The sequence below is a fragment of the Bombus impatiens genome, unplaced genomic scaffold, assembly GCF_000188095.3.
Source record: "Bombus impatiens unplaced genomic scaffold, BIMP_2.2 scf_0389, whole genome shotgun sequence".
Lineage (NCBI taxonomy): Eukaryota > Metazoa > Arthropoda > Insecta > Hymenoptera > Apidae > Bombus > Bombus impatiens.
The window spans coordinates 917,603-937,968 of NT_176808.1; the positions used below are offsets into that span (position 1 = coordinate 917,603).

The 20,366-nt window shown below is 42.6% G+C and overlaps 1 protein-coding gene across 2 annotated transcripts in view; it reads right to left on the reverse strand.

Moving 5' to 3' along the window:
• LOC100744421 overlaps positions 1-20,366 on the reverse strand; it is a 76,187-nt gene that overhangs the window by 12,885 nt on the left and 42,936 nt on the right. The window contains exons 2-3 of one of the 2 annotated variants that reach the window (XM_033321052.1): positions 17,378-17,450; positions 3,588-3,723 (exon numbers count right to left, since the gene is read on the reverse strand). In XM_033321052.1, the coding sequence (XP_033176943.1) occupies positions 3,588-3,670 (83 nt within the window). In that variant the 5' untranslated portion in view covers positions 3,671-3,723; positions 17,378-17,450. The remainder of the gene's footprint in view (positions 1-3,587; positions 3,724-17,377; positions 17,451-20,366) is intronic. The other variant, XM_003489971.4, reaches the window with a different exon arrangement.

Sequence of the window (20,366 nt, forward strand, 5' to 3'; positions counted from 1 at the left end):
CCGCTGTGGCCAGGGCGTTGTCGAGATAATCCGGGAGTCGCTCTCAGCCAGAGCGTGCGGAGGAAATCTTCCGGTATGAAGGGACTGGCTAGTCTTCTTAAATGTTGGTAGAATTGGGACGGCTTTTTGTCGCCCATCTCTTCGGAGGTCAGCAGTCTGTGTGAGCTCGTGCCGGCTGTATCAGCCAGCTCTCTTGGATGATCTCACCCTTTTAATTTACGTACCGTTCTCAACCTCTGGTGTCCTCACGTCCTCGATATTGTGATAGATACCGGGGCCGCCGAGGCATCTGGCCAGGGTCAGGAACTTCCGCTTATCGTCCGTGAGATCCAATGTTGTCGAAGAATTGCATCTTCAGTAGCGTGAACACGCCGCGATGTCCGACGGCTGCAGCGGGGGCACGTTGATCATTTGGTGGGCTCGTTGATCATTTGGTGTGCTCGTCGATCACTGGGTTGCTCGTTGATCATTTAGTGGCTCGTTGCGTGCCGTCGATATTTGCCATCGCACTGGTGTTTTCATTCACGGCGCTGATTTTCTTCTAATTTACATGTGTAGAAGAAAAATCGGACTCCGGTCGCCGGGATTCGAACCGGGGTCCCGGACGGTTGTAACCTAATGCACTAACCACTTGGCTACCGTCGTCCGACAGATATTAGTGTCGTGCGACAGTATTTGCTGTCCAGTGCCGTCACATATTTTTTTTTTATTTATTAAAATTTACAATCAATTCTCGCATTGAGAATTTTCAGTAATTCTTTTTGGCATGGCGCAGTGACATGGCTAATTATTTATAATAAGTTAATACTTATTATAGATAAGTGTAATTTATAAGTAAGTATTATAAATAAGTAAATATTAATTAATTTAGATAAGTAAGATTTATAAGATAGATAAGATAGATTTATAAGTAAGTATTATAAATAAGTAAATATTAATTAATTTAGATAAGTAAGATTTATAAGATAGATAAGATAGATTTATAAGTAAGTATTATAAATAAGTAAATATTAATTAATTTAGATAAGTAAGATTTATAAGATAGATAAGATAGATTTATAAGTAAGTATTATAAATAAGTAAATATTAATTAATTTAGATAAGTAAGATTTATAAGATAGATAAGATAGATTTATAAGTAAGTATTATAAATAAGTAAATATTAATTAATTTAGATAAGTAAGATTTATAAGATAGATAAGATAGATTTATAAGTAAGTATTATAAATAAGTAAATATTAATTAATTTAGATAAGTAAGATTTATAAGATAGATAAGATAGATTTATAAGTAAGTATTATAAATAAGTAAATATTAATTAATTTAGATAACTAATTGAATCTAGCGTTTAGGTCTAGCGGGTAGTGTTGTCTCTTCAGCCTGCGGATCTGGTCCGACGTATCAAGTAGTCCAGTAATTGGGGGTTTCGATTTTTATTGACTCTTTTGCTATGTGGCAGATCGGTATCAATAAGACGCCGACAGGTCGAGGGATCAACCGCCGACACCAGAGGGCTACGACGAGTCTGTCTATCTCGCTAGCGGTCGAATATACGGACGATTGGTACAAATGCCGCACCTAGCGAGACTCCATCTAAGACAGGGACTACCGGGCATAGCCTTACTGACGAGTCCACCGGTAGTCCCGGGACGAAACGCAAACCTCTCTTTTCATCCGCCACAGCTATATCTGTCGCTATATTTTGCTATTTCCTCTTTGACTGTTGGTACCTTGAGGTCGCGATGTATTAGTTCATTGGTGACATACCAGGGTGCATTTATAACGGTCTTAGCGTTTTCGATTGGAAGCGTTGAAGTATTTCAATGTTGGAATTACTTGCTGTTCCCCATAGTTGGATTCCGTAGGTCCAGACAGGTTTTATTACGGTCTTGTAGAGGCTAATTTTGTTCTGCGTGTTTAGTTTGCATCGTCGGCCAGTGAGCCAATAGAATTTTTTGAGTTTGTCCTTTAGTTGCTTCGTTTTCTCTGTGATGTGGTATGTGCCGCCACATATGTTATTGACTTTTTATATGATTTTATGCGATATGATTTCATATGTTTGATGATTTACGATTAAAAAGTAGAGCATTATCGTATAAAGATCAAAGCTTTTAACAAAGCTTTCTCTCTCTTAACAAGTAGAGTGTAGAGTGCTCGAGAGGCTCCTGCCTAGAGCAGATTTTCTAAATGTCGTCACAGCTTCAGCGATCCAACTTGAGGCTACCGACTTGCTATTACGATTATCACAAATTCTCAGGTTTCTCAATCCTTTAACGAATCTATCGATGAACGACGCCTGCAGGTCGTAAAGAGATGGTTTTGCTGAAAAAAGGATAAGCTGGATGAGAAAAAGGGCAGATGAGATAAGAAGTCACTGATACAATTGCTAGCTGAACGACCCTTTAACCTGTTGCACGTGCCGTATTTACCAGTCTTCGCGAACGTACCTGTTGTGTAACGCGAGAAAATACAGAAACATGAAAACACTACTCGAGCTTATCACGTGAAAGAACGTTTCTGTTATCGCGGGTCTGTACAACGAGCCTATAGAATCGTAACAACTGTTACCATCGATGTTTCAGCGAAGAGGGAAGCAAGGAGTTGAAAGATGTTATCTATTCGTTACTAGGAACGGTAAATGTAAGCTTCGAAGCAACGAGACTAAAATTTCCCGTGAATCGTGAATCGCGAATCGTGAATTGTGATTCTCGAAAATCTCTGGTGCGAGCTATTACCGAACGTGTTTGTATTTTCGACCAATCGCGGGGAGAAGCAATCGGGGATCGTAAATTCCCGTTACGATTATAGCAATCGACATCACGAGTTGTTCGATCCCCTGATTTCCGTTAAGATAACAGGGGCGATTGAGTTTGTATAACACTGTGACTCACAGAATTATAAGGTTTTATTTCCAACACTTAAATTACATCGTTGAGTAGATATAATTCCTAGATGACACTTGTCGCCCGAAGGTAAGATAGATATGCACGCTAGAGCAAGGCTCTTATAATTGAATTTAGTGTATTAGTGGACGTAGCACTATAGTATACTTAGTAGAGGAAGTGATTGTTCGTGCTTAGATTTAGACGTTGTTGTTGACTTTTCTAGCGGTGGACTTTTCTAGAAGAAGCAAGGTTGAGTGACGATGCTGTGTCGGCGGAAAGCTCGCGATGGGTGTGTCTAGCGCGCGGGACCATCGGAATTGTTCATGACATTTTTGGTCAGGAAGTGAGGGCAGTATGCATTGCTTCTGATTGGATAAACGGAGGGTGGTGGACTAGGAAGGATCTTAGCGATAAAAAGTCAATATTAGGAAGCATCGTACGTGGGAAAACCTAACGTTCTCTGGTCAAGCCGCGGTAGACAATAGTCCTTAGAGAGTGATTTAGAAAAAGATATTTGTTCGATCTGAAGGACCTTAGCAAGCAAATTACTGGGATCTATGACATATACTTAAGGCTATCGAGGGTACGTCATAAGGATGAGCGGACATCTGGTGTCCGGCTGGCCCGCGGTACATGCCCTGGTCTAGGTAGACGGTCGCCCGACGTAACAGTGTTTGTTAAAAAATATAGTGGTGCAATTACCTTCTCCTGTAAAGTGCCAGGGCGGCGCTAGCCACGACGACAATGGCTAAAGCCACCCCAAGAACGGTGAGCGTCCAACCCATCCTTCTTAATGCTAAATCCAGGCCCGACCACAAATCCAATCAGACCGCCGAACCTGAAACACACGGAGTAAATCCGTAGAGAGCATGATCCGATTACAGTTACAGAAGCAAGATTACCAGTGGCTTAACGATCTTTATACATACCAACTGTGTGTGGACCCGTTTATTCGATTTCTCAGTATTTTCGGCAATATATTACACGAGTATTCCAACTACTGATCGTAACAACAACCATTTTACCTTTGCTCCCATTTACGTTCTTATCGTTACGTTTAATATCGGAAAATATATCCGCAAATTTATATTTTCATGGACACCACTGAAAAAATGTGCGATATATATATACAGAGAATCGTTTCATTCGCTAAATATTGTAACGAGTGCTTCTATATCATATTTTCGTCTGTTATGTACGTTTTCCCATCTTTAACGATTTTAACGTTAACGTAACGGTGTAGCGTAAAAAAAACAGCGTTCGATGGAACTCACGAAGGACGCAAGTCAGATGGAAGCCGGAAATGTCGATAGAAGTTAACGAGGCGGCACCGTGAACGATAAAATCTCCCCTCGGCAAGTTCTCCGGCGATTCGTGCCTTTGCCGACGACACGAAAGGATTTTCAAGATTCGCAAGAAACTCCACCGCAAAATTAGAGTCGCTCGTGGCGGCGGTTTCATCTCTGGTTACGTCGTGAAGGGTCCCTAATCTGGTCTTTCGACGTGACTGACTCTATACGAACGTGTGGTGTATTCACCTTCTTTGTCACTTGTATACCAATGTACGCGTATATATACGTCGTTTCCAGTCGAACAGACTCGTGTTACGAATACATGCGTTATGTAGAGGCATACATATGCATCGAGGAACAAGTAGGTACATAGTCGGTAGACCAAAGACGACTGGAGAACGCTTGGCCCTTGACGTCGCATAGGTTGCTTCTGCCTCGAGCAACAACGCACGATTTAAAACGCCATTCTCTGGAAATATATATATTTACGATAAAACGATTTATTTTCTCATGCAAACTTTTCCTCCGATTAGCTTCTGGTAGATTAATTTATTTGTCAACCTGGCTTGGCACAATCCCGTACTTTGCTCGGAGCACCAATCCGCATTCCCACGCCAAATCCCTCAATATCTCGTCTCATATCGAACAATCGCTTAACATACACGCGTTTCTCGTAACGTACGCGAATACACTATCCTATACTTACTTAACCTATTTAACATACCTGTCGCGTATCTACCTTTAAATTAGCCGGCTACCTATACTCTTACGCTATTTTTCACCACCGCTCCATTTATCCAACCCTCTGCTAAATCTTCCGCTCTTAAATACGCTAGAATCTGATCTATAGCAGTCTATATTATACAGGGTGGTTGGTAACTGGTGGTACAAGCGGAAAGGGGGTGATTCTACGCGAAAAAAGAAGTCGAAAATATAGAATAAAAATTTTCTTTTAATTTTTCCATCGAGATAACGATCTACAGTGAGATCCGTGAGATCCGAGATAAAGTGCACGCGTACCGAGCGAAAATTCAAAGTCGATTTTCTCGAAAACAAAGCCTCGAACGAGAAATTTTTATTCTATATTTTCGACTTCTTTTTTCGCGTAGAATCACCCCCTTTCCGCTTGTACCACCAGTTACCAACCACCCTGTATAATATAGACTGCTATAGATCAGATTCTAGCGTATTTAAGAGCGGAAGATTTAGCAGAGGGTTGGATAAATGGAGCGGTGGTGAAAAATAGCGTAAGAGTATAGGTAGCCGGCTAATTTAAAGGTAGATACGCGACAGGTATGTTAAATAGGTTAAGTAAGTATAGGATAGTGTATTCGCGTACGTTACGAGAAACGCGTGTATGTTAAGCGATTGTTCGATATGAGACGAGATATTGAGGGATTTGGCGTGGGAATGCGGATTGGTGCTCCGAGCAAAGTACGGGATTGTGCCAAGCCAGGTTGACAAATAAATTAATCTACCAGAAGCTAATCGGAGGAAAAGTTTGCATGAGAAAATAAATCGTTTTATCGTAAATATATATATTTCCAGAGAATGGCGTTTTAAATCGTGCGTTGTTGCTCGAGGCAGAAGCAACCTATGCGACGTCAAGGGCCAAGCGTTCTCCAGTCGTCTTTGGTCTACCGACTATGTACCTACTTGTTCCTCGATGCATATGTATGCCTCTACATAACGCATGTATTCGTAACACGAGTCTGTTCGACTGGAAACGACGTATATATACGCGTACATTGGTATACAAGTGACAAAGAAGGTGAATACACCACACGTTCGTATAGAGTCAGTCACGTCGAAAGACCAGATTAGGGACCCTTCACGACGTAACCAGAGATGAAACCGCCGCCACGAGCGACTCTAATTTTGCGGTGGAGTTTCTTGCGAATCTTGAAAATCCTTTCGTGTCGTCGGCAAAGGCACGAATCGCCGGAGAACTTGCCGAGGGGAGATTTTATCGTTCACGGTGCCATAAGTTTTGCGTATGTAGCGAAATTGGGTAATTAGTTTCACTTTGTAACATTTCCTTGATAGATATATAATCATCCCGTGCAATTTTACAACTTAACATTTTCTAAAATGTACATGTAAGCATTCTTAGTCAACTAAACTAAATAAAATTCATATACAAAGATATCGGTCGAGGGTTAATATCAATTTATTACAGACTAACAATAATTTATAGTTGGCAATTCGTTCATGGTTTTCTAGTTCTCCTTCGTACGTTGTTCGCGTTTGCGATTGCTTAAGCTTCATATACGTATCACCGGGAAGAAGTCGAGGTATCGTGTTCCTCTGTCACGTACATCGGAGATTCTATATTTTTATCTGAGAAAGGAACGCGTCGTCCATTTTCCGCGCACAGGGTAATGCTCCCCCTTTTATCTCAGACGTTTTGACACAAAGTACGTGTGTGGCTTAGCTTAGGTGTAGTCATGTACTCATCTTCTTTCAAAAAAAGGAGAAAGGAAAAAAGAAAGAAATAAAGAAAGGAGGGGGAGGGGTCGGTAGGCTAGCGTGGAGGAGGAAGGGGTGAAAGAAAGAAGGTACACCACGGCGTGTGTGTGAAAAAATAGGCCAAGCCAGCGGAGTCGGTGAACTTTGCTCAGATACTTCGACGAGCATACGAGTATACAACGAGCATACAGCAATCCGGATGGTTTCCCCTTCGAAGATGCAATCCGCTCTTCAAGCGCTATAGATACGAACGATCTAGCCTATAAATCGCGCATATGTCCACGGTATTTCTAAATATCGTACCTCCAACGCAAGTATTCTCACCAACCAAGAGAATTCCGTTGGTATTTTTCTCCTGTGACCTTATTTTTTTATCGTGATTATCGATTATCGTTTGTGTTTCAAAGTAATTTTTATATGCTTCGTTTGCCGTTATTCAAGATAAATCATATACAAAAGTATGATTGACGGTTGTTACGTCGCGTAACACTCTACCTGGCCCAGGCCACACACCGCGGGCAAGATAGCAACCAGATGTCTTCGGATACTCACTGCGTACCCTCAATAGTCTCAAGTATCTTCCATAAATCTCAGGAATTTCTTAGTCGAGGTCTTCCAAACTGAACAAACGTCTGTTTCCCAGGCATTTCTAAAGACCTTTGTCTACTACGGCTTGACAAGGGAAAATTAGTTTTTCTCACGTATGATGCAACTTTCCTTCCATTAACCACTTTCTCTCGAGGGCGGTTAAGACCCTTCGTTTAACCAATTAACAACGAAGACTATTTCCCTCACTCTCTTAGTCAAAATCGTCACCAACAAATCCGATGGCCCCGTGCGCTAGACACACCCATCCTTAGCTTTCCCCCGCCACAGCATCCTCTCCGAACCACACTGATATTACATCTTTCGAACAGTCAACATCCTTTGACCGGGAATACACCCGTAGATCAGTCACGCACTAATTTCGTACATACGCACCAGCGTAACTGTCTTCTTTACAAGTTGGTAGAATAAGCGGTGATATATAACTTACTATACTGTGTTATATTCATTTAACAACCTCTGTTATCTTAACCGAAACAGGGGAACGATTATTTCGCGGCGTCTGTTTTCGCACGTTCGCGGGGAGACGCGATCTCGAAGAAACGCGCCAACGGGAGTCGTAAATTCCCGTTACGATTTGCTAATCGACGCCGCGAATCGCTCGATCCCTTATTTCGTTTAGGATAATAAGGGTAGTTAAATGAAAGATAACGCTGTTGCTGACAGGTTATTATATATTTTCACAAACCAACAACTTAGGTGTAACACAACTGAATATTTGTTATGATATGATTACGAATGAATGCGACCTGAGTCTCGAGACGGATTATCGCGTGTACGGATGGATTTGTCGACTCACTGTATTCGAATTGCTGACCGCTTGACGAGATGCTTGATTGAGACTGTTGGTTGAGACGCTTGGTTGAGACTCTAGGTTGAGACTGTCGGGTGAGACTCTCGGGTGAGACTGCCGAACATCACTGATTTTACATCCTTCGAACAGTCAACATCCTTCGACCGGGTTTACACCTGAAGATCAATCAGTCTCAATCAAGCATCTCGTCAAGCGGTCAACAATTCGAATACAGTGAGTCGACAAATCCATCAGTATACGCGATAATCCGTCTAGAGACTCAGGTCGCATTCATTCGTAGTCATCTCATAGCAAATATTCATTTTGTGTTACACCGAAGTTGTTGGTTTGTGAAAATATATAATAACCTGTTAGCAGCAGCGTTATCTTTCATTTAACTACCCTTATTATCCTAAAAGAAATAAGGGATCGAACGATTCGTGGCGTCGATTAGCAAATCGTAACGGGAATTTACGACTCCCGTTGGCGCGCTTCTTCGAGATCGCGTCTCCCCGCGAACGTGCGAAGACAACGGTAGGTAAACTTTGGCTGGTAAACTTGGATTTGTTAAATTTCGCGGCAACGAATCTTGCATGTAAGCAGCGAAAATAAATAAGTCAAGGATTGAAAAACGGTGTATGGAATATGTCGGGAAAGCAAGACAGTACATAGCGAATAAAAGAACTGTGAAAGAGCGGCGAAATTGTCTGATAGAAAGGATACGAAACGAACAGGTGGAGAACGACAGTCGTATTATGTTAGGAAAGAAGAAGTTAGGAAACAAACGGGTAATAACGCCGGATGGAAAAGGATTCTTACCCACAAAAATCATTCTCGTTCTAAGCGAAAGATGAAGCACGCATGTTACCATCAGGTAGAATGTACCTTCAATGGACATGCGCGTTTTGCCTGTGCTGAAAGCTAAAGTTACAGTTAAACGAATATCGAAGAAATATTGACGATAGTTACTTTGTTCTCTGTTACACGATGGCGAACAACTTGTACGCTATTGACCTCGGTAAAATTTCAAGCACGGGCAACGATCACGATCAGTCGACGAGTATACGATGGTATGCGCGAAACTTTTCAATCTCGAGGTAGATACGAAATACGAAGGGAAACAAGTTAGCAAGAACTCGAAGGCAGGAGTTAAGAATCGAAGGAAATAATTCATTGTCGCGTTGGCTGAGCGAATCGCGATGGTATACATGTAGTAACTGATGGATTCTTAGAGTAAGGACAAGTAATGATGGTGGGTTCAAAGTTTAATGTATTTTAAGAAGTGATATTCAAATACAAGAGGACCGACTACAATATCGTCGCACGTCGACGCACACTCTGCGTCCGCTCAACTCGCACTCTGCTTCTCAACTGCTCTCTGGCGGTTGCAGCATTCTTGTGTCTTTTGCTAGGCCCACGGCACACGTGTTCCGCAGACGCTCGTAGCCAGGGTCACGTAGGTCTTTTCGGCGAAGCTATTTATTTGAAGGACCCGATAACGCATTGATGGAGCCGACAGCGCCTCGGCTCTCGCGGCATTGTCTATAGTTGGCTCGACGTTTCTTAGGCCCTTCTCCCCGATACTACACTCGCCCGATACTACATACATATATGTACATATAGTTGGTTAAAGAACCGGCTGTATACGTGGTGCAGCGAACAGCAAGTAACTGAGACTTTTGGCAAAATGGAAAGAGAAGGTAGATCAACGATAAGATTTAGCAGGAATGAAAAGGGCGGTGGTTGCGGGTCGCTACCGCTGTAGGTGGTGGTGCTTCGGTCTTTCCCATCGGAGACAATGGTAGCAATTAGTGGCGTGTAAGATTTTAGCCCGGGGACTGCAGAGAAAGAGAGAGAGAGAAAGAAAAAGAGATGCTGCGATTCTCAAGTACGTTCATTCAGGGGCTAGTCTCTTTTTCGTTGTCTCGAAGTGGCAGAGGAGGGAAAAGAAAAGGGGGTCATGTACATCTAATCGAACTCTCAAACATTCATCGATCCACTTACCACCTATCGAACGTTACGCCTATTCGAAGCAACAGATATTAAAGTATCGGACACCGGTTCCAGATGTGGTGTTCGATTCAAGAACGAAAGGGTTCAGAGTTTTGCAGTTTCGCTCGGAAGAATATCATTCACGCGATAAATCTATCGTGCTCGTTATACTTGCGTAATATTTTTTTTATTTATTACTTATTTATTAAAATTTACAATCAATTCTTTCATTGAGAATTTTCAGTAATTTTTTCTTACTGGAACTGAAAGAAAACTTGCGAAACCGACGTTTTTATACCTTTTGTTTACTTTCTTCGAACCGAAGATAAACTTTTAACACGACGATAGAATAAACATTGCGTCATGCGATCGATCAAGTTAGAAGATAAAAAGCTATTGATTGTAAAAGCTTTCGAAGCTTTCGAGGTAAAATCTTTGCTCGAATCTTTTACCTGGATCTTTGAAAATGCCTTCAAATACGTTGTTGTCGATAAAAAATAGTCTCGTGGCATGTATACATATATGTATAATGCGCACATCCGTTGTTACAAGCGCGCAAAAGCGCATTGCGCCTTTTGGCAATCAGGTATCCATTGGGAATCGATGCAAGGGTAACGCATGCGGAACGGCGAAATAAGGACGGCGAAGTAAGTAGAGGATATTAAAACCGGGTCAGACCAGAGCGTTCTGCCTCTGTTTACATTTGTGCCACTGTGTCAAGGTAACCGATGTCAGATGTACATGACGTATATACAAATCAAGAGCAGTTGATCAGAGACGAGAAAAAAAAAGAAGAGAATTTCGTCAGCCGCGTGTGTCGTCGCGTATCAACCGTTTCGATTCGATTTGAAAGAAAATGTATTAAACGCAAAAATCCAGTCGAAACAAATACTCGACGACGACCATACCAATTTTTTACTATCTACGTGCCCTTCCACTAAGGTTGCATTCGTTTTTCAAACATATACGGATATACAGAGTGGTTGGTAACTGGTGGTACAAGCGGAAAGGGGGCGATTCTACGCGAAAAAAGAAGTCGAAAATGTAGAATAAAAATTTTTCGTTCGAGGCTTTGTTTTCGAAAAAATCGACTTTGAATGTTCGCTCGGTACGCGTGCACTTTATCGCGTCTCGTTATAACGGATCTCATTGTAGATCGTTGTCTCGATGGAAAAATTAAAAAAAAAATTTTTATTCTATATTTTCGACTTCTTTTTTCGCGTAGAATCACCCCCTTTCCGCTTGTACCACCAGTTACCAACCACCCTGTATATACACGGATTTTGTAAACGTTTCGATTTTTATCAGACACGTGGACGTTGTACCGTTGCAACGAATTTTGTGCGAATGCCGAGCGATATTCGTCAAGTGAAATTTAACTATCGTAAGGCGCATACGGTTATCGTTCAAATGTATACCGTTCCGTTTATCGCAATTGAGAAAGTTACGAGATCGGAATTCTTGACTCACCGTGAATAATTCACGTGCGAGTTTCGCTTGTTATTGGCGGTTGGTATACATGCTTCGACTCGGTTAATAAACGCCGTTGCTAAACCGTGAACGCTGCAAGCTGTCTCGTCGCTGATTCTTCGCTGTCGAAAATAATAAGAAGATAATTTCCTATTCTTGTCAAGGTTAGTATCACTTTATGCCACTGTGTTTTCTCATTATAGTAGATGAATGATAGTTTTACGCACTAAATTCGGCGAAAGAAATGTTTTCCTTATCCGTATTTACGAACGTTTATGCCAAGATATTTATCCGAGTGTCTAGTCAGTTGCCTTATGAAAATTCGTTGCGGTGAATCGCGGCCGTGAACGATGACAGGACTTGACGTTGTGCATACAACGAGCGAGTCGGCCATGGTCGCGAAATATCAATGCGAATATTTTAACAAGAGAAGTTATAATTCCTTGGTCGTTGAGCGAGACTTGAATTCGTCGATTCGTATTTCGTATTTAAATATATTCGTCCTGTTCGTCTGATATCGATATACGGATTATCCGGATCAGAGCAGATCAGAATACGATGAGAATTCCTTTATAAAAGGAAAAAGTTACGATACATTCGTTATATTTATCGAGAGGATTAATTAATAACGGTGAACGCATACAGAAACGCGGTAAAGTGCAATAAAATTGAAGGAACAGATGCTACACTTATATAATTTTGTGCCATTTGGCATTATAGGAGGACAGAAAGCAATTTTTGCAAATTTTGCAATTTTTGAAAATTGATAATCTAAGTAGAGTAAGGAAAGGAATGAAAGAGCCGACTGACTGATTGGTAGAAAAAGTTTAATTCGGCATCGAAGAATTATATCGTACCGAGCAAGTATCTACGAATAGTCAGCTTCTATTTGTTCTATTTGTCTAGCGAGCCATAAAAAGTTCTTTCTTTTTTTTAATTTGTAACGACGGGCGACTAGTAGACTAGTAGAGTATTTACTTTGTATTTTAATTTTCTATCCCTGTTAGAACAGGTGACTCGTCTGTCTGATGAAATTTGTCTTTGACATCGATTCCCCGATGTAACCGACCCTAATTTGTGCAAACCAGGGTCAATGAAAGAGGTTGAAAGAGGTAACGGGAAACCGTTGATGTCGCGAGTGTTTCGTATGAATATTTACGAGCTAGATAAAAGTAACGCGAATACTGTCACTCGATTTCCAGCTAAATCGAGCGTCTACGATGTTCTATAAAACGTTTTGTAGCATCGGAACGTTTACGATTCGCAGGATCGTGGTCACGCAGAATTTTCGGTTTCGCGGAAGAAGAGCGAAGAAGGCGTTTTCAACTTGCGTTTTCAATTCCCTTGTTGTCAAACCGGTGACCAACTATTTTACACGAAAATTCTGTAATCGCGTTTTCCATTAACGAAACAACGATCGCGGAGGCGGTGAAGAAAGTTTTCATGTAAATTGCAACCGGACAGAAACAGATTTTAAAATACAAGTAGTAACTGTCTGCAGCTTGCCACGAAAATTAGTTCATACGTTGTTTATGAAAGAAACATACTTCATATCTCGTGTCGTAAATTTTGCTTCTTGAAAGAAGAACGAGATTGGAACATGAAAATTGTAGAATTTAAAGAAACCAGCAAGATTAAATATTTATTAACATTTTGTTACGCTTTTTCGTCTTCTTACGTTTGTTACGCTTCTGCATCTGTCGGCATATAATTCGCCTCCAAACGCTTCTAAAACGATGATTAGCATACGCGAAAGAAGTTGGTCTGCAGCGAGTTCGTCTAATCGAGTGGTCTCGATCGATCGGGTCGTCGGTCCCGTCCCATCCCGTTGCGTCGCATCGCGTCGCGTCGCGTCGTATACGCGGCTGCAGGAGTGCGCTGCAGGTTCGTTGCACTTTCGGCCGCATTTGTAAAACTGCATGCCACTGCACCATCGGATCTCTCGTTCTCGCCACGAAACTGCTGCGATGATCGAATTCCATTCTTAATCGGTTCGATGGCCACGGTGTAGTATAATATTCGCCTATATTGCGAGCATTAATACCGACGAAAAATGCAACGAAAATAAAAATGAAGAATCGTCTGTGATATTTAATCGAAAGCCGTAATCGATCCAAATTAAATTGACCTTTTATTATTTTTAATAATTGCATGCAAAATAAATAATTAAGAAAAGATTTCTCGATCCGTACTCGCTTCGAACTGGAAATCAAGCAAGATTTGCCATCGACGAAAGATATTATTTCCCTTTATTACATTATAATCTTGGTATGTGCGGCCAAAGCGAAAAGGCAGGATTATGATTGTTGGATGGGTAAACGTTAGCTGTAAATGCAGTCTGTTCGGGTAGCGGAAGGAAGCTGCGGGGAAATTCTTGTGGAAGATGTGAGGAAATAAGGAGGGCTGGTCCGTCGTGTTTGCGATGCACATTCATAAAGTCGGCGATGTTGCTAAGGGATCTTTATCCGGTTCGGCGATCTGTCAAAATGATCGAATCTCTATGTCAGCGTTGTGGCGACAAGCAGGCACAAGCAGGAAAAGTGGAAGGAGACAGGAACACACAGACGGTTAGGCAGAGAAAACAGGAGGAAGAGGAAAATCAGACGATCGTAGCCTTTAGCGATGTGGTTGGTATTCGAGTTGACTACACGTATTGGGCCACGTTCAGCCAGTGGAGCTCATGCTGGCAGAAGGAGCAGAATGAAACGAGGACTGAGGTTGGTGGAGCTGGCCGATATGTTGGCGAGGGTCGATTAAAATGCAAAGAAAACTACAGCGAGCTATCCAAGGACTCGGAGAAGAAGGTCTTTCTTCTTCGACTCGGGCAGGGCTGTCAGAAAGCAGAAGAGATACGAAGAGCGAATGGGGGAGGGGAACAAAGGAAGGCGGTAGTATCTAGACGCAAAACAGAGAAGAGAAGAGAAGGGAAAAAAGGGGAAAATAGAAGACGGCAAGAAAGGAAGGGACGTATAGATAGATATTCTATAAGTACGTATACCCGCGTACCTGTTCTATTCTCTTCTTTTTGTCTTTAAGAGAATATCCCTCCTCTCGGGACATTTCGCCTAGTCTCTTTTTGTCTCTCGTCTGTTTTACTTCCAGCCCGTTTTTCCGTACACCGGTAAGGAGTGTGCTAGGAAGAAAGGAAAGAGGTGGGGCAGGGAAAGCGAAGGTGGGTGCGTCAATGTGGACGAGTGAAAGAGATAGTAGCGGTCGAAAAGGGATGGAAATTCTGGGTAGCTGCCAGATGGCGCATTGCGCTCTAGAATCTCGCTTCCCGAGTTTCTAACGTTTCCAGCCAAACACCAAAATTCTGTATGTGTGTGTGTGTTTCTTGCGCGGCTGTGCAGGATCGCGTGTGTGTTACGTAGCTTCACGGACGCGTATCCGTATATCTCCGCAACAGAGAAGATTGCGCGCGGGCTTTTAGGGTTTCCCAAAATCCGGGGCACGAGTGCTAGCTCCGCTCGAAGCCCTAAATTTCTCTGCGAACTCTCGATTAACGACACCTAGGCTCGCGTCCTAAGCTGAAAGTGCCGCCCCAGGCTAATCGGCCTAGAGACGCGTACTCGTAACGTACCGTAATCGTATTCCCAGGCAGAGAAGCGTAAGGTTACACGCCCTCGAGGCGGGATCGATACTTATAATTACATGTACGATTCTTTCTTTTCGTCTCGAGATCGTTTATCGATTCGTATTAAATAGGACGCGCAAAGTGCGTTGGTTATCCGGGCCACGAATGCAGCAAGTTTTCGAATGCCGTCGCGTTGATCTTGAATCACTACGGTAGATTTGTTCGAGTAGAACAAATTCAATTTAGAATCGAATAATACGCGCGTTTGTACACAGTAACGCGTGTTTAACGCCGATACGAAATTAGTGGGAAAGTTGGAATAGAACGGACACAGAGCTCGAATAGCGAGCGTGGAAGGGTGATGGATGTTGGAAACGGTATACTCTGTGCGCGCGATGTATACACCTCGATCGCGATATAACAGCGTTCTATGTCAATGCCTATACGCTAGTGTGCCTAAACCATTCGGCAGAGACTCTAGAGCAGCGTAATTATACCTTGACAGCTAATTTCAATTACAAATAACCGTGTGCTTTGTCATTCTCCTATTGTCTTTGAATAATCTCCTATTCAGCCTGTCGTCGAGATTTCCGGACTTGTGCGGATTTTCCGACTTTCATTCTAAAACGGCTTTATATATGTCGGAGTCAGGTAGGCATTTCGGGGCATTCGATGAACCTTTACTTACTTTACCGTTGCGGATGTAGCTAATATTTATCGGTACAAATGGGGCACTACAAGAGACTATGAGTAATGGTGATAGGGTGGTCGAGATGATGGTGACAACGAATTCAGGTTCGATGACGAATCCACGATCCACGGGAGGACAAGTATCTACGTAGTACTCGATTCGGGTAACTTCTCGACAATTCAATCAGAAATTCGTCCAACGGTTAACTAACAAGCTAACTCTCCTCTCATCCAAAAGAAACTGTCCTTATATACTGCTGTCCTCAGTTCTCGGGTCAGTCTTTGTTTTTAAGGAGAGCCATATAATCATTTTATACTTCTGTCAGGTACACGTCCCTTCCGAGACCGTGGCTACGTCTAGCGATCTGCTATGTCACTTCGAGCCCGAACCTATCGTCATAAAGTCAGGTTGGAACATTAATACTATTTCTTATTTTTATTATTTAAGCGCAGCTATAGTAAAAGTTTGAACTAAGGTATTGTGGTTTTTCCCAACATTCCGGACGGCAAATCCCGATGTTCTTTCATCTCCGACATATATAATAAAGTTTTCATACGAAATCTATCTTTATCTTGTATATCTCTGTTTAAGCTTTTTTTTTATATAATCGATAGCTTCAATCGATACGAATCGATGATTTTTTCGATCTTCGATCTCGCGATATCTGCGCTAACTGTCCCTTTCGGACACGTAGTACGGGTCATGTAGCTGGGGAATTCTCAACGCGAGAATTGATTGTAATTTTAATAAATAAAAAAAAAAAAAATGTAGCTGGGGCTACGCGTCACCCTCGACTAACGGCGACCATGAATTCCCGCAGCAATCTGCAAGGTGCCATCCGACCGTCTATCCTTGATCTTGACGCGGCTTTCGCAAACTTTTCTCTGATCGAGCGACCTGCCTCGACGGGTCCCTCGATATGAATCGTTCGCTCCTGTGCTTACCGCTTTCTCTTCGTCCTATCCTACTTTTCTTGTTCTTCGCGAGTACTTGGATGGCTAAAGGATTAACTCGAGTATACTTCGTGTCGTGTGCTTTCTTTCGAGGCAAGGAGAAAACAGTCGCCGCGATCGCGTTCTCGCTTTTTCTTCTCCGTCTTGTTAACGATTCAGAACAGTGTTGCACTGGAAAAGCGCACGAACCGTTTGTTTGCGTTATCCTACTCTCTATGCTCTATACTAACTATGCGTTTTACCTGGGCATCGACGCGAGATTTCATTTCAGATGCAAGGTAATCTATAACGATGTTGGGACGTGTCTGTTTGCGAGGCCTAAACAAAAGCACGGCCGTCAATGATCGTTCCTCGCCGTTGGAGAAAAAGGAAGCGGAATGAAGCGAGATGAGATGAAACGAGGGTGAGATATCCGCGAGGGAATCGCCAGGCTGTTATCCTCGCTTTTAAAATCGGTAAAATCGATCGAGTAGGAAGGCGAGACCGGATCGTTTACACGGCAGAAAAATAATATCGCGTCGCGATCCTTCAACGATCTTTCGCTTGTCGAAGTTAACGTCTTGCGATTGTTAGCGGGTCGTCCGCTGGATGGATTTAAAATATGGCTTAAGAGCGCGTGGAATGCGAAAAGCCTGCCGCGTTCCTCGCTTACCCTCCCCCAGCTTCCTTCCAACGTCCTTTTTCCTCCCTCTATGGCCAAACGTACAAGGCGGTGTGTAGCGGCTCTGGAAAAGGGGGAGGAAATTGCGCGAGAGAAGAGGAGACGCAGAGAGAAATACAAAGAAGAAAAGGGATACGCTCCATACGTATATTTGGAGAAACAGGAAGACTGAGGGAGAGAGGGAGGCTTTCTTTCTTCTTTTGTGATATGCTTCATCTTCCACTCTATGTGCGCGCGTGTACGCGTGCATACTGGTGTGAATACGTATGTGTTTATGTGCGTGTAGTTCGTGCGTTTGGTCGTGTTGCTATGTTTGTTTGCGAGAGGAAAGGGGGCGGCAAAAGATGGACAGAGGGTAGAAAGAGACGACTCTCAAGAGCATGAACCGTCGCCATAGAACGATTCCGACTCTCTTTTTCTACTGGAAATAACAGAAATCCAGAACCTCATGAACGTTGCGTTGTTCTCGATGAGATTCGTATAGAATAGAAATTGATCGACCTCGACACCGTAGCTTCCTTTCGCTCGTGAATATCTCTAGGAAATTCTGCGCTTGCCTAGCGACTACGAGGAAGCGTGCGAATCCGAGAGAAGATCCTCCGGTTCTGTGGAAAAACGCGCACGTATTGGAATTTCTGTTAGCGACACGCGATGGACCTTTTGTACGGAGCTGAGAAAAATGGCTCTACAAGTCTCGACTGGTGACACGCACGGACCAAAGAATGTAACTGCGAGGGTGCTGGCTACGACCTCGTGATGTCGTAAGAAATTGGTTTGTCTATCGGCAAGTTGTCTGTTACGGACCGCGATTCTTTCCTCTCACGTTCTATAGGATTGCGCGAATCTTCTGCCTTTTCACTTTTTTCTTCTCTTTCTTTTGTTTCGTACCAAGGCTCGGTAGGTACGTTCACGAGGACAAACCACGATGATGGTACCCCAATGGTGGTAGCCACCCACATGTTATATTAGTATACCGCTATAATATTTTACCAAATGTCCTACTGGACAAATTGTAAAATTTAAATAAATAAATAATAAAAAAAAACGAGGATAAAGAGAAAGAAGACATGAACGCGAGACGAAAGTAACGAGAAGGCGAAATGGAGAGGATAGACAGGAGCGAAAGGCTCGACATCAAGAGTTTTATCGGCAATTTCGTAAAGAATGTGACGAGGATCTGTTTCAGGAAACGAGGCTCGCCCGGTGAACACTATCGTCATACGTTTCATCAGAATATTTAACGAGAAAGAAAATAGGATCTTGTCTTACGCGTGATCATGTTGGCCAATCGAATGGGCAGTCAATGTGACAACGTTTCGAACGTCTTGATGCTATTTTCATACGAATTTAAATAAAAAAAGGGAAGGGAAGAAAGCGGATAAAAAAGTAAAATATATTTTCTTGCGGCGAAATTAATTTTCTGTCGATCTATCACTTACCTATATTCGTTGATCGTTTGTTTCGGTATAATAAACGGAGTCATGTGTTTGCCAATAATGCCAAGTTTGTAGAACACAGCCGCGAGTTAATATCCTGTCTGCACAGCGGCAAAACTCGATAAGCCTTCGTCACGAAACAATTATATGTCGGAGTCAGGTTGGCATTTTGAGCCGTTCTATGAACATTTACTTACTTTACCGTCGCGGATGTGGCTAATATTTATCAGTCCGAATGTGGGCACTACAAGAGGCTAGTGTAATGACAATAGGATGTTCGAGATGATGGTGACAACGAATTCAGGTTCGATAACGAATCCACGGTCCACGGGAGGACAAGTATCAACGTACTACTCGATTCGGGTAACTTCTCGACAACACAATCAGCAATTCGTCCAACGATTAACTAACCAACTAACTGACTGCCCCTTGATCCAAAAGAAACTGCCCTTATATACTCCTGTCCCCACTTCTCGGGTCTATCTTTGTTTTTAAGGAGAGTCATATAATCATTTCATACTTCTGGCAGGTACACGTCCCTTCCGTGACCGTGGCTACGTGTAGTGACTCGCTATGTCACTTCGAGCCCGAACCGATCGTCATAAAGTCAGGTCGGAACATTAATACTATTTCTTATTTCTATTATTTAAGTGCAGCTATAGTTCTTTCATCTCCGACATATATATTGGTCCAGCGTGTTCGGGCATTCGCTGGCAACTAGTGTAATTAGCGACGCTACTTTATTTACCAATTTATATGAATACGCCTAATTTACCAAGAACATGATGTTGATAAATTCCTGGCACGTCCAATCTCTGCATGAATTTCTATCAAATTTACGGTTTTAAGATCGACGACCATCGTAATGCTTCGATATGACTTCGATATGACGGCTTTCGTTCGAGTTATGAATTTCATTTCGTATGAAATAATCCGCTGGCAGAGGGAAGGGCAAGAACAATTTCCCTTTCCCTCGAAAATACAATCACGTGGTAGCTTTATAAACAGCGTAGAACGACGTACTCTTTGATCGACAGGAAATTAAGATTTGTCGGGTACGTGGACTTGGCAAAAATTCCAACGGCCAAACCCGACTTCTTTCCAACAAATGTTACGCGTTTTTTCTCCTCTTATACCATATTTTATGGCGAGAAAGTCGCGTCAAGTTTCCAGGACCACCTTCAGCGTGGCGTAAAAGCTTTTACGGTGTATCCGAACGAGGATCGCTTCCGAAGAAAAAGATTTTATTCGATCGCAAGGGATAAGAGAGAGAGAGAAAGAGAGAGGTGGAAATTTTCAAACATTCGTATGACTGTTGTATCACGTAGAAAATGTACGAGCGCGAGCACGCGCATCGATTTATTCGTTGACGGATGAACTCGGCTTCTCGTATTAATTTCATCCCTGCGTAATCGTGAATTCGGTCGAACGGATCAATTTATCGTGGTTCGGTAACAACTTTCGCGAACTTGTACGATCAAGTTATCGCGTCGATGGGGCGTAAATGACGAGACACGAGGAACTAAGCCAAGGATAACGTGACC